Raw genomic sequence first — 13,235 nt, forward strand, 5'->3', positions numbered from 1 at the left:
TATAAACAAGAACAGAGGTGTCTTCTTGAACACAACTGCATCAAATTTCAGCATTCAGTCATTCAAGACTAACGATTCCTGGAAAATAATACTTGAGTTACCTGTGTTGGAGAATGGTAATACAGTACTTCCCATTTGGACATGGACATCTGTGAACAAGATTATTTAAATCATCACTATGAAAAGTACAACTAAGCCACAAATGAAAGCTAGAATATTATTGCCATTTGTTGTCTTTCAGGTTTATTCCATCATATAGCTTCATCACATTCCTTGGGTGTTTTGATGTTTGTGTTCTGAACTACAGAACAAATGGTATATTCTGTACTTCTTGGCACATATTTAATTTATTACTCCATGATCATTATTGTTTCTAAGGCATTGCCATATTAGTTTCCTGACTCTCTATACATGGAAAACAGAAAGAGACTTACTCACAAAGTTTGGCATCTGCGATTACAATAAAGGTGACTGTGCAAAGCATTGACCTTTGAATTCTCGGGAAATTAACAAAAATACATGTCACACTTTTAAATTTATTGTTTGCAAAAGACTTTCAAAAGTATTTATCATCGGCATGATCAGTTACTGCTGACAGTCCCTAAAACTACTGCTGATTATGAGGTGACAGACCATTTGCTGTTGTTTCTCCGAAGTTATGGAACAAGTTACCCTTCAGTGTCAGACAGGCCTCCTCTCTTCCTGTTTTCAAATCTCTTTTAAAATCACACTTTTAATCCTGGACTTCCATCACACTGTGATCTTGTCTTGTATGGCACCTCAAAATACAAGGTCTAGTTATTCGTTAGTGTAATTTCCTGTAAAGCACTTTAAATCACCCTTTGCATTATGAATGGTGCTATGCAACATATAATAAGAATTTGGTGGATGTAAATGCTTCAAATGTCTAATTCTGTATTTTACAAAATATGCGATATATTATATTTATTGACATTTTATATTTAGAGTGTTTTGCTACGGAACATTTTTATTCAAGTCAACTGCAACGTGGGTATTTTTTTAAATTTTTTTGTTGCACTTTTTATTTTAGCCACTAGAGGTCACGGTTGCGCCTGTAACATGAGCTGTTGTGGGTCCGCCGGCTGAGGTCCGACTGCTGAATCCCTCTGGCAGAGTTTATGCATCGCTCTCGCAGACCAGACACCAAGTGCAGCAGCCCCGTCCGAACACCGCAGTCTGCCTGCAATGCCCTTGGACACTGTCGCTCAGTCCGCGTCGGCAGCGCTCTGACCAGTCCGGTCTCCCAGTGACTTATCCCGGACCAAATATTGCGGCAGCCCCATCTGCGCAGTGTGAAACTCATGGGGAAGCTCCAAGGATAACAGGGTGCGGGAGATCGCCACTGCAGAGAACCTGCCGGTAGTTCGCAGCCCCCGCAGCAGCAGCAGCAGCAGCAGCGGGAGGAGGAGGAGAAGGAGAAGGAGAAGGAGGAGGGTTGCGCTGGTGTCAGAGGTTTCAGCGTCGCATCCACTATTCTGATCACTTCATATCACCTTGAATGGATACATCATGGCTACGCTTACATGCAAGGTGCAGTTCTTAGATGACACCGACCCTTTCAACAGCACCAATTTCCCAGAGCCCACCAGACCGCCTCTGTACACCTTTAGGGAAGATATTCCTCTGATCAATCAGATAGCTGGAGTCCATAGGCTGCTGAAAGCACCACACAAGGTATGTATGCAAACATGTATTGCTTCTGTTGTTATTCTTCAACGAGCTGAGCTACACTTTAACACTCTTAAACTAAGAATTGTCCTAAGGGTGTTGATGGGGTTACTAGGTTACCAAGCCAAACTGGATCATTGAGCAAGTGACCTGGTGCAGAAATGCTGATGGATCCAAACAGTGGTTACCTTAGTTACCCTCAGTGATGTGGGAATGATAACCTCTTACTCTTTCTGAAGGGTTGTTGGTAATGAATTAATTTTGAACATGTAAAACAACAAAGTTTACGTCATATGTATAGATTTAGTGACATGTTGTGTTGAATACAAAAAATGCATACCTGTAAGGAAAGGGACTCGTTCAGTACCTTGCTCAAATATTCACCCTCTGACAGACCGACAGGAAATAGTGCACCATGGTGAAGTAGAAAATAAATGCTTTTCAACTTTCCTCACAAATGAAAAGTGTGAAATGGATTTGTATTTGAATAGCTTCCCTATCCCTGAAGAACCCCTAAGACATGATGCTTTCACTGCTGTGAATCAGCAAAGGGATGATGTATTCAGGGTGACATGTGCCATGTTGATTTTCCTCCAGACTTCATATTTTGCATGTAGGTCAAAAAAGTTTAACTTTATCCTCATCTGACCAGAATATGTTCTTCCTCATGCTTGGTGTGTTTCCTAAATGCTTTGTGGCAAACTGATGACAAGACTTTTGATTGGTTTCTTTTGGCGCTCCTCAATGAAGGCCAAATTCATGGGGTGCCTGACCAATAGTTGATCTGTCAACGAAGTGTTCGACCAGAGCTGTGGATCTCTTCAGCTCTTCCATGTACCTCTTTACTTCTTCTTTGATTGGTGCTCCTTTTGGCCAGCATGGAGGTTTAGACTTAGGCGAGTCACCAAGTTTCCTCCACAACTTTCTACTTGACCTGTCAAGGAGAACATTAAAGTACCACAAGGACCAGTGGTACTTGGAGCAGTGGTACATCACTGGTCCTTGTGGTACTTTAATGTTCTCTTAACAAAATCCTGAGACTTTCTGTTACTGAACTTACACACATGGGGGACTCGATTTACTAGTGTTACGTACATGAATTCGTAGAACTGAAATGCAAACTTTTTAGAAACTTTACAAACATGTTACATGCCAAAATGTAAAAATAAAAAACCCAAAAAACTTCACAGCTCCTGTGATTTCCTTGTCAGATTGATGAACTTTGTTTGTTAGAATGTGCCACAATCTGCTTTCAGCAAATCTTCAGGACCAAGGTGATACCTACCACATTATTCATCTTGCAACACCTTGATTTTTCCTCTGTTGACAATATTATAGCCATTTTTAAACAGCTTGAAGTCACCTAAATGTTTTTGTTTTGAATGGTGCAATTGTTTTGATCAGAAAAACAACAAGAATAGCTCGATTTATTTCTATTTGTTTTTCTTTCAATGTCTTTTGAAGGCTTCCTAACATCGAAATCTTTAGAAATGTTTGTTTTGGCCTTCCAGTTTGACCATGCGGACTCAAATACACTGAAAAGAAATATCACCTTTTCACCTTTCAAAGTCAAGTGAAACATAGTTGCGTAACCCATCATACTTTAATGCGCTTTTATCTTTGTTTAATAGGGATGTCACATACCTCAAAATGTATTTTGGGTCTTTCATTGTCCTGTCAGATCTGTGTTATTGCAGATTGTTTACACAGAGTTGGAGACATGGAAGCTTTTGGGTGGTTGTAGATTACCACAGGCTTGCTTCACATTCAGACGCCAGCTCGCTTCCATTGACAGGATGTGACAGAGAAACTTTGAAGTATTTCAGATGGAAGGTAGCAGTGAAAAAAACAAGCAAAAAACCCCAAAACAAAACACTGATGTACTAAAAAATGAGCCCAATCTTTGTTTTCTATCCATTGGCATTACTGCTTGGGTGTAATTTCGTTCACTTTATCTCAGCAACAACGATGGTGTCACAGTATGCAGCAAGTTGTTCTGTGATTTACACTCTTTAAAGAATTTGTTTTAAGAGTGACCCTGTAAATGGCTCAAGCAACAAGCCTTGAGCCCCAGAGCTCAGAGGTCAATCTGATATAAATAGCGTGCTGTTCACACATGGTGTCCAGGGATCCAGGCAGCTTGTTGTTTCTGAGCTGTGGTCGTCAGTTCCTAAAGCTGAAGTTTGGAGATCTGTACATGGGTGTAGTTAATCCTGCATTAAATTGGACTGTGCTATTGATAGAGTAGCACCTGGGAAGAAGAAAGGTTTAAAGTCAACGTGTAGGGTGCTGAGTGTGTGGTCTTGCCGTGGCATTTTTTTCTACAAATAAAAACAGGATGACAGTAGCCTAGGAGGTAGGAGTTCATCTTTGTAACCCTTGGACAAAACACCTCACCCACCTTCCCTGCTGGTGCTGGTCAGAGGACCTGGTGGCGCCGATTGAATAGCAGCCTTTGGGGTAGCTGTGACTACAATGTAGCTTTCCACCATCAGTGTGTGAAAGAATGGGGGAATGACCAAAGTAGTGTTTATAAAGTCTTCAGACTTCATAAAGCGCTATTCAAATGTAGGTCATAAAGACACAGTATGTTCTCCAGAAAGTGTGTAAATGTGTGTCTAAAGCATGTCCTGTAAGCAATAATTAATCCAGTTTTTTTGGCATTTACAGCAAAGTCCTACCTTTTGAACTGTTCCCTATTTTGTCATGGCACAATAAAATGCATGTCATGACACATGCATAAGTTTCATTATGCATGTGCCTCATTTTTATGCGACACATAAAAAAATGACACTTTATGTGCTGCATCATTTTTTGAGACTTACATAGTGATGATATACATAGTGCTAATAACTGAGAAGTGGAAGACAATGTGGTACATGGTTTTCACTGTCTTGTTCAAATTAAACCTCAAAAATGTGGCTTCCATGTCTTTTTTTTAAATTAAATTTTACTGTGAACAAACAGCATCTAGGATAACTTTGGAGAAGATGCAATGATCCACAACTCAGGTGCGAGAATTGTTTCACACCCTATTGGCGTCACAGGGAAGGAATGCGCTTAATGTTTGCTGGCACGCATCTGTAAATCAAAGCTCCGCCATACCACTTCTGGTCAGCTGCTGTTTGATTCCAATTCTGGACTGTGACTTTACCAATTTAAACTTCAGAGTCAATTGTTTTTCTGCATTTTTTTCTGGCCCCATAATAAGAAGCTGTGTTAAATGAGACGTTATGTAAAACACTTTAAAATACAGGTTCCTCCTTTGAATTGCTGTTCTCATTGTCATGCGGCGCTGAGGTTTTTCTCCTCCATGCATTTTGAGGAGTTGTCGCAGCAGAAGGCCCCTTTCAAAAGAATGCATTGTCCAACACTGTGCCTGACAGGAACTTCAGATTACTGTTGTGGTTTCTCATTTGTGCATCAGGTGTGCTTTGGTGTCACGTGCCTTCACAAGAAGACCTCAAGGTGGCTCCATCAAAAGCTTAATGAAGGAGATTTCTGGATTTCATCTGGTGTGACGTAGAGTTTATTGCACTTTGCAAACACAGATGTGCGAGGTAGCCACTACAGAGGCAGTACATGCAATGAATATGCAGGAGTGTGCATGCAGTGTGCTTAGTCGACGCTGTTTGCTTCTAGATGTCTCTCCTTGCTTGAATAAAATAAACTGGAGTGTGATAGAAGCTTTAAATTGGAAATTGCATGGTGTTTATTTTTAGTCATTTTTCCCTGCACTGCCTCCCTGGTCAGTGGACCACAGCATGGTTGTTGAAGGGAGAGGCCAGACCTCAGTGCGAGCAGAGCGCTTGCGGTTGCTTCACTGGACTTGGCCATCGCAGTGCTACTGTGGGTTCAAGTCCTGGGCAGGAGACAGCCAAACAAGTCCCTGCTTCTGATAAGTTGTGACCTGCATTCTTTCCGATTCTTGGATTAGGGACAATTAAGCGCACCACCCTGGCCTTGCATTACTTGTGTACCAATAGCTGTGATGTGTAATCCAGGTTGATTAATGAGGAATATAAGGGAGTTAAGAGTGGACGTGAAAGTGTGGATACATAGAGAAACAGAAAGCTCTGAGTTTGCCTCTTTGCTTTTTGTCGGTCTGCTACTCATTTATTGGTTCCACAGTTGGCTAATTATTGGTTACAGCTGCAGGACTGATTCAGTGCTTTGTCTATTTAAGGTAATGCAGAGTGAAAAAACAGACAGCAATGATTTTGCTCTTGTTTTCTGTTTGGTTCATTGAGTTCTTTGAGTGTAATGTACAGATAAAGGGGATAAAGACCTGGATTCAATAAAATACAACAATGTTTCTTTGGTAGTTCAGTATGGGGTAATGGGAATTAGTTTCTTATTTTTCGCATTGCATTTTATATTAATGCCACTGTAGAAAACCAAAGTCATACATTTATGCTTAATGCTTGGATTCTCTCTAATGTCCTATAATCTTAGATCCTTTGCTTTGCTGGGTTTGTTTTTCCTCTTTTCTTTCCGTCTCCCTGTGTCTTTCTATTTCTGATCCAGTCTTTTAAAAAGGCACTTACCAATAACTAATTTCTTTAAAGTTATTTTGTTCTGTTGCATCATCTTTGGGAAAAGTTGGCATTCATACTTTTTGCTGCTCATTTATTTCTTAAATAAAAATAAAGAGCAGATAGATAGTTGTTTTGAATCCTGCTCAACATTTGCAAAAAACAGTTATTGCAGCAGAATAAAATCATAGATAGTAAAGTATTTAGCTATAAATTGATTATTCCATATGCTACAAACACAAATCCTGTTTTAAGTCAAACATGCCCTCTATCCGTTAGATGTCTTCCAATCATTAGTAACCTTACTAGGGTTACTAAGTTACACCTCTGAGAGACATACAACCTTAGAAAAGCTTTAACACCAATTCCAACTATGCTGCCTGTTTTTGTAGTTTTGCAAAATTGAATAGTTTATGTTCATTATTGTCACTATACAACATATTTTCATCAATTTTCCTGGCTGATTTCTTGTCTGGTCCTTTGAACAGAGGACAGTTCCGGATAAAGGTCCATTGTCTTTTAGAAGACTAAATATTTACATCTGTCATGTCTCTCAAACCATCAACTCTCAGGTAGATAACATCCATGATAACTTGGTGATCCCAAGAACGCAATATTTTTTAAATTTTTTAATATCTGGCTTTTGTTATCATCCTGACTGTGTGCAATAGCTCAATAAATGTTTTGCAACCCTGTTTTTTTTTCTTCAAAAACTTTTTATTGTTGCTCTGACTTCACATACAGGTAGGCGTCGGCAAGCAGTTATTTTTTAATGACTTCACATGAACATACATTTGACTTACTTACTTTTATGGCATGGTTTCTTGTCCTTCCTAAAGAGTGGCTTAGATAGATGGATGCATTAGCGTAAATAAATACACTGAATGATTATTAAATGAAAGCTTCTATTCTCTATGTAATAAGATAATTGAATTTAAATAAAATAATCAGCAACTGCAATAAAATATCTTTTTTGTTTTAAGGGTATTTTCTAGGGCTGTGTAATAATATTAATTTTGCGATATATATTGATATTTTCTTTCCTAGAAAAAAAATCGATATTCATCCGCAAGTATCATAACATCCAACTGTCACCTTGCTCACTCACTGCTTGCTTCGCCGGGAGAGTGATTAGGTCATCAAGCTTAGAGTGATTCCTTCAGATGTTAAGTGTCAAGGTTAAAAAGGTATCAAACTATTCAGAGCAGGGTACTTGGTGCACTTTATTTACTTTACAAATGCATACGCAACAGTTTGTACTGTTTCAATTAAAAGAAAGATGTTTTCTCACCACTTCTTTGATTCATTTTGTCCAGTTGTCGACTTTAAGTCTGTGTCCATGTCCAACCAGAGCCAGGTATTGTGTAGTTGGTGCTTTTAATCAGTTTTCAGTTAAATTAATTAAATCCAACTCTATAACAGTCATAAAAGGTCACCAAAATCACTCTGTCCCTCTAAAATCATTCAGAAAATTGTAAAAGTGTATTGAATTGTATTGTTTGCTGAATATCGCAATATATATCATATCGTGAGCAGTATACCGTGTATTGTATTGTATCGTGAGATTACTGTATCACTACAGCCCTAGTATTTTCACATCGTTACCTGCTGAACCAGTGAGTAGAGGGGACTGCAGCTCTGAATCAGAAAAAAATGTCAGAAGGAGGGTTGGGGGGGATTGAGAGCTATCCTATCTAACCACATGTTTTGTCTCAGTTCCAAAATTTGACATAGTCTTAGAGTGCAGTAATGCAAACAGAGTGGCTAAACACTTCAAAGCCATAAAGTCTCTTCCTGTGTTGCTCCAGCATGTTTAATGAAGTTACTGTCATATACAGAATGAAGGAAGGAAGTGGCAGTGCATCAGTCTGGGAGTAAATGGACTTCTGTGAGAAATCCTACATGTTGCGTATTTACTACACATGTTGCTCATTATAAATAAAGATGTTGGAGATTTGCCTCCCAAATCTCTCCTCCTTTGTGTTTCATTACGGAGCAGAGTGAACAGATCTGCCCGTACCACATGTTGTTTTAGACACCCAGAGTGTTAGTGGAGCGGAGCGGTGCCAAGTCTCTGCTCCTGAAATCAAATGTTTGGACTCTTTTAATGGTATTTGTTTTCCTGCGTCCTTGCTTCGCTGCCGGAGCCGGGGTCCTGCGGAGCCGACAGACCTCCAATATAAATAGGTTAATATCTTCAATTTTAGAGGTCAAACAGACAAGTGAACAGACGCTCTCATTCTTCATCTCCTTGACCCGAGTCGGGTGATGACAACCTTTAAGGACCAGCCGAATTATGCCCTCACTGTGAAATCATTGCGCTCTATGATAGTTTATCGGACATGGCGGGGGATGGAGCAGAGAGATAAGAGACCACAGACAGAAAAGCAACTCTGACGCTTCATAGCTTTACTGTGTTTATCGCCGAAGAGCTGATTAAAGAACTGTCTTGTCTTGTCTTATTGTAAGTACAGTGTTAATGTAACATACTCTTTCAGTTTAGCTTTCTTTGGGTTTTGGTGTCACTTGTTTTACCTAATGAGAATGGATCAAAATTTCATTGGTTAACTCTAACCTCTTTATGTGTGTGTGTGTGTGTGTGTGTGTGTGTGTGTGTGTGTGCGTGTGTGTGTGTGGGGGTGCGTGTGTGTGTGTGTGTGTGTGTGTGCGTGTGTGTGCGTGTGTGTGTGTGTGTGTGGTTGCATGCTTAGCCGGATGACTGCGCCCTCCAGCTGTCCCATAATGGAAGCTATTTGGATTTGGAGTCTACCCTGGCAGAGCAGAAGGATGAACTGGAGGGATTTCAGGAGGATGGAGGGTAAGATAACAATCGCATCCTTCTGTGTCTGTTGCTTAACTTTTTCCTTTGCTATCGCCAAAACTTGGAAACACCAAAAAGAAAAAGAAGAAGAAAGAGTCTGTAAACAGCACACAGAATGAGAAACACTCTCCATTACTGGCCTGAAGTTATACACTAAAATAAACTTGAACACTGCAGTAAAGAAAAAAAAAAAAGTTGGTCGTATACTCCTTCCACTTCAAAAGCTCTGTGTCGGACAGATGCCAGACAAAGCTGAAAATACAAGAGTTTCTGGCCCTACCAAGCAGGTGGATACAGTAATATACATTACACGCCAGACTCTGATTTTCCCGGAATCAATTGTTCATGCTTTAAATTAGCTGTCAACCCAGAGAAATATATATAATATATATATAAAAATTGATTCAAGAGTAACTTACAATTGCTGATTACAGGAGTCTGGCTTTAAAAACAACCCAAATATCTCCCAGCTTTTCCAGTCAACCATAATCACTGCAGTATGATTACTGTTTAAAAGAGAGAGAGACTGCAATTCAGGTCCGATAAGAAGGAACTGTTCTAGTTGGTTATAGGGATATACGTTAATGTTATTCTTGCTGTATTTCTGTGGCTAATCTGATCCAATTACAGTGATTGGAATGATAATAAAAGCTAACTGGATGAATTACTCAAAAATTCATTTTCCAGGCATTAGCTGAATGAGTTCTGCTTCCCACTCATGCAAGGGCATTAGATTTTTTTTTTTTAAGACAAGGTCTAAAAGTCATTAATGACTCCACCCTTTTACAAGTAAAAGCCTGCTTAAATTCAGATTGCCTTCTTGACTCTGAAAACCAATGAGACACTATTTTAACCCCCAGAAGCTGTTTTGAATTATATTTAGGAACAGTGCTTCTTGCAAAAAAAATAAAAAAGTTCAGTGTAATTAGATCTGATAGCAAGTTGAATTTCAATTTCCCATTTCACACCGTCATCTCTTCAACCCTGAGGAGAAGAGCAGTAGTTGCCTAAAATCAGTGGTGACCTCAAAATTACCATCTACCTCAAAATTGTTGTGGATGATTCTTTATGTTCTAGCGTCCAGATTTGTTTGACTGAAAAGTGAAAAAAGCAAACTTCCTCAAAGTGGGGCTCAAAACATGAGTATGTTGAGAAAGAGTGGTTTCACCTCACAGACAAGAAGAATGCTAGACATCTGTTATTATGGTGTGAAATTAAATCATAGCTTTCTTTTCAGCTCAGTATAGTTTAACTGCAATGTTATGGCTCTGTGTGTCCCAAAACTAGTACGAACACAGGTATGTTCTTGTTTTCAGAGTTCAAATGGCATGCTTTCATAGACATGGGAAAGCGTATAAAGTCTGAAGTCATTTTACTATTGTTGAGATACATATGAAGAGGCAGATGCATATCTGCCTTGTATGTTCATGGTGCAAGAAGACTGGATGCTAAAGGTATATTGTGCTCCAGATTGCCTTTTCGGGAATTTCTTATTGTAGTCTGCATGGTCTGATTATCAATGTGGCGACGCTGCTACAGATGAGCTGGATATTTTACAACATTAATGTCACAACTCTCACATGCATGCTTTACAAGAGCTTTTACAAATCTGCTTCACAAATGTTATATAAATGACAAAAAAATAACATCATTCAGTCACATTCAACACTATAAAGATACTTAAATGATTATGATGATTGAGAGTCGCTTACGTTGGGATAGCATTGCATATGCTTGAAACTGAAAATGAAACTGATAGCAAGGCCAACTGTCAGAATAATTCATCAAATGATCACTACTTGAAGAGGACATTAAAATTTCAGTCCCAGATGGCCTGCTGATCTTCAAATTTTCAAACAAACAAGATGGTAACATCTTGACAAAATTAACCTAACACTGATGCCGTTGAGTGGTTTGAATTCGAAAAGGCAGCGCATCAAAAGCAATGCAGACTTAAAAGATGTGACAGTATTTGTTTCCTAAAATTCCCAGCATACATGTCAGGGTAGGAAACCGTATGACAGCAGCTCTTGCATCTTTTTGCTACATACCAAAGGTCTAACTTTTTCCACGTCTTTTATAGCGCTTGGCGTCCTTTATCGTGTGGCAGCAGTGACGTATTCTGAACCACGTAGGTTGTTAGTTTGTCTTATGAGTAATCACTCTGATCTCTTTTACATTGACACTTTTTTTTCATTAGATCACTGAGGTACACACAGTTCTACACTTCAGCTGTAACAAACTCCTAATATTTTCCTTTGCTGAAAAGTCTGCCTGATACAAAAAACCCTACACTTTGCATTAACATGACTCCTGGGGACAGACGACGAAACTGAGATTCTAAATTGTGTTAGTTTAATTTCAGTTTCATGCACTTTGTTTGGCCTTTCACTTTATTGACTCCATATGTTTTACGTGAACGGTAGAGCATGCTAGGTATATGCTCTGCCCACTTTAGATGTTCACAAACCAAAGGCTGGCATGAGAGTTCCTGGTTAGCCGTACCGCAAACATGTATGGATTTATTTGTCTAACTTGGAATTCATAAGCGGCTCCCAGACCTGGTGTTTCTGTTGGACATGGAGAGTGCCGTCCGTTCCCAGTTCCAGCTGAAATTGTTGGGAGCTTATGGGGAGGTTACAGAGAGCTGTGAGGTTAAAGCGGTCCACTTCTTCTCGCGTCAAAGGCCGAGGCTGCCAGGGATTGTGTCATGCCAGCTGGCATGAGGTGGTAGTATGGATGTAGGTCATTAAATCAGAGGAGGCTGGGGGTAAAGGTGGTTGGCCAATTATTTAGTGAAAAATAATGGTTAGTTCTGCTTACTGTTTTTTTTTTTTTTTTATGGCGGTAATGTGCCCGGGAATTTACCTCCTGCAGTTCAGCACACTTTGATCTCATGATAATAATGCCAAACTGGTGTAATGAAACACTTCACCTTTATTTTCTCATTTTTTTATTAACTCTTTTTGTTTTGCAGTCACTCAGAATGTCAGAAAATATTCAAAGAGTATGTGAAAAAGTGAACTGTAAAGCAACCAGCTTCACTAACCTAAGCAAAACTATGTCATTATTCTTTCCCCCGTAGTTATCTACCAACTGAAAACATTCCTGAACCTTCCTGATTATTGGCAATTGGATCCATGTGTAATTGATATTAACGACAGGTTACATTCCTGAGGCGCCTGTGTCATACTTAGTGTCTTTACAATCAGATTAAAGTATGATCCTCTGACAGAGGGCTACAGAGCCAGGAGATATCCATGTCATGGTAGCTTAAGGGCCTTAATCACTTCCACACCATGTTATGTAGCTTGGCTACACAAAGTGGTGACTTGTACATTCACCCTCGCGCCTCATCACTGATGCAGCTTCTCTTCATGGTATTTACTGACTAGTTTGCCAGGACATGTGCTGAGGCATTTCTGTCTTTAGGTAGTTGTCTTGTTATTGAGCGAGAGATTGAGTCAGTGCATTTCCAGAACTCTTAAAGAAAATGCAGGTCGTATTTGCTTTAGTTAGCTTTTTTTTTAAACTATTTTTCGGTACAGTTGAATTTCTTGGAGTATATTTCTACCAACTTTGCACATCTAGAGGCTTCTACCCTTTTTTTTAGATTAGATGGAGAGTGTCTGGAAACTACAGATTCTAAACTAGATTTAAGTATAGACTTTTATCCATCTGTTCTGTCACAATAACATGCTTTAATTTTAACTCTATTGTTTAGGGTTGTTTTTCTGTTGCTGTTCTGCAGAGTTTTATTTTGTATGTAGCTCTATCTTCCTACCAACTCTTACCCAACCATGTTGGACAAATACATCACCACATCCTGGTGTTTCCGCTTCCTTGTGTCACCTTAATGATGGTGTGTTTGATTTATCTGTGTTTGATTCAGTTATGGATCTGTGCAACTCCTCCAAAGAAACCATGGGTGCGCTTCTCTAACGCTCTCCTTGCCTACTCTATCGGTTTTGGTGGAGATCCATGTGTTATTAGGTTTGCCTTGAAAACATACCTAATTTATTCAGATTGAACAGTGCTTAGTAATATTGTCAAAGCTTGACACATTCTTATATAACTTAAACTTCTTCACCACTTTCTCTGTGTCATCTCTGGTGCATTCCTTGATCTTCCGTTTTTTCTAAATGCTGAGCTTAGATTACACCGAGGTGGACTCTACTTACAAATAAAGG

The 13,235-nt window shown here is 39.4% G+C and overlaps 1 protein-coding gene across 5 annotated transcripts in view; it reads left to right on the forward strand.

The window, feature by feature from the left end:
• Window positions 1-1,090: 1,090 nt before the first annotated feature.
• fhod3b (formin homology 2 domain containing 3b) overlaps window positions 1,091-13,235 on the forward strand; it is a 104,008-nt gene continuing 91,863 nt past the window's right edge. For 3 of the 5 annotated variants that reach the window (XM_081597631.1, XM_008432463.3, XM_081597632.1), the window contains exons 1-2: window positions 1,091-1,695; window positions 8,936-9,042. In XM_081597631.1, the coding sequence (XP_081453757.1) occupies window positions 1,531-1,695; window positions 8,936-9,042 (272 nt within the window). In that variant the 5' untranslated portion in view covers window positions 1,091-1,530. The remainder of the gene's footprint in view (window positions 1,696-8,935; window positions 9,043-13,235) is intronic. The other 2 variants (XM_081597633.1, XM_081597634.1) reach the window with 1 other exon arrangement.

This window comes from Poecilia reticulata, chromosome 16, assembly GCF_904066995.2.
Source record: "Poecilia reticulata chromosome 16, P_reticulata-male-v2, whole genome shotgun sequence".
NCBI classification, from domain to species: domain Eukaryota; kingdom Metazoa; phylum Chordata; class Actinopteri; order Cyprinodontiformes; family Poeciliidae; genus Poecilia; species Poecilia reticulata.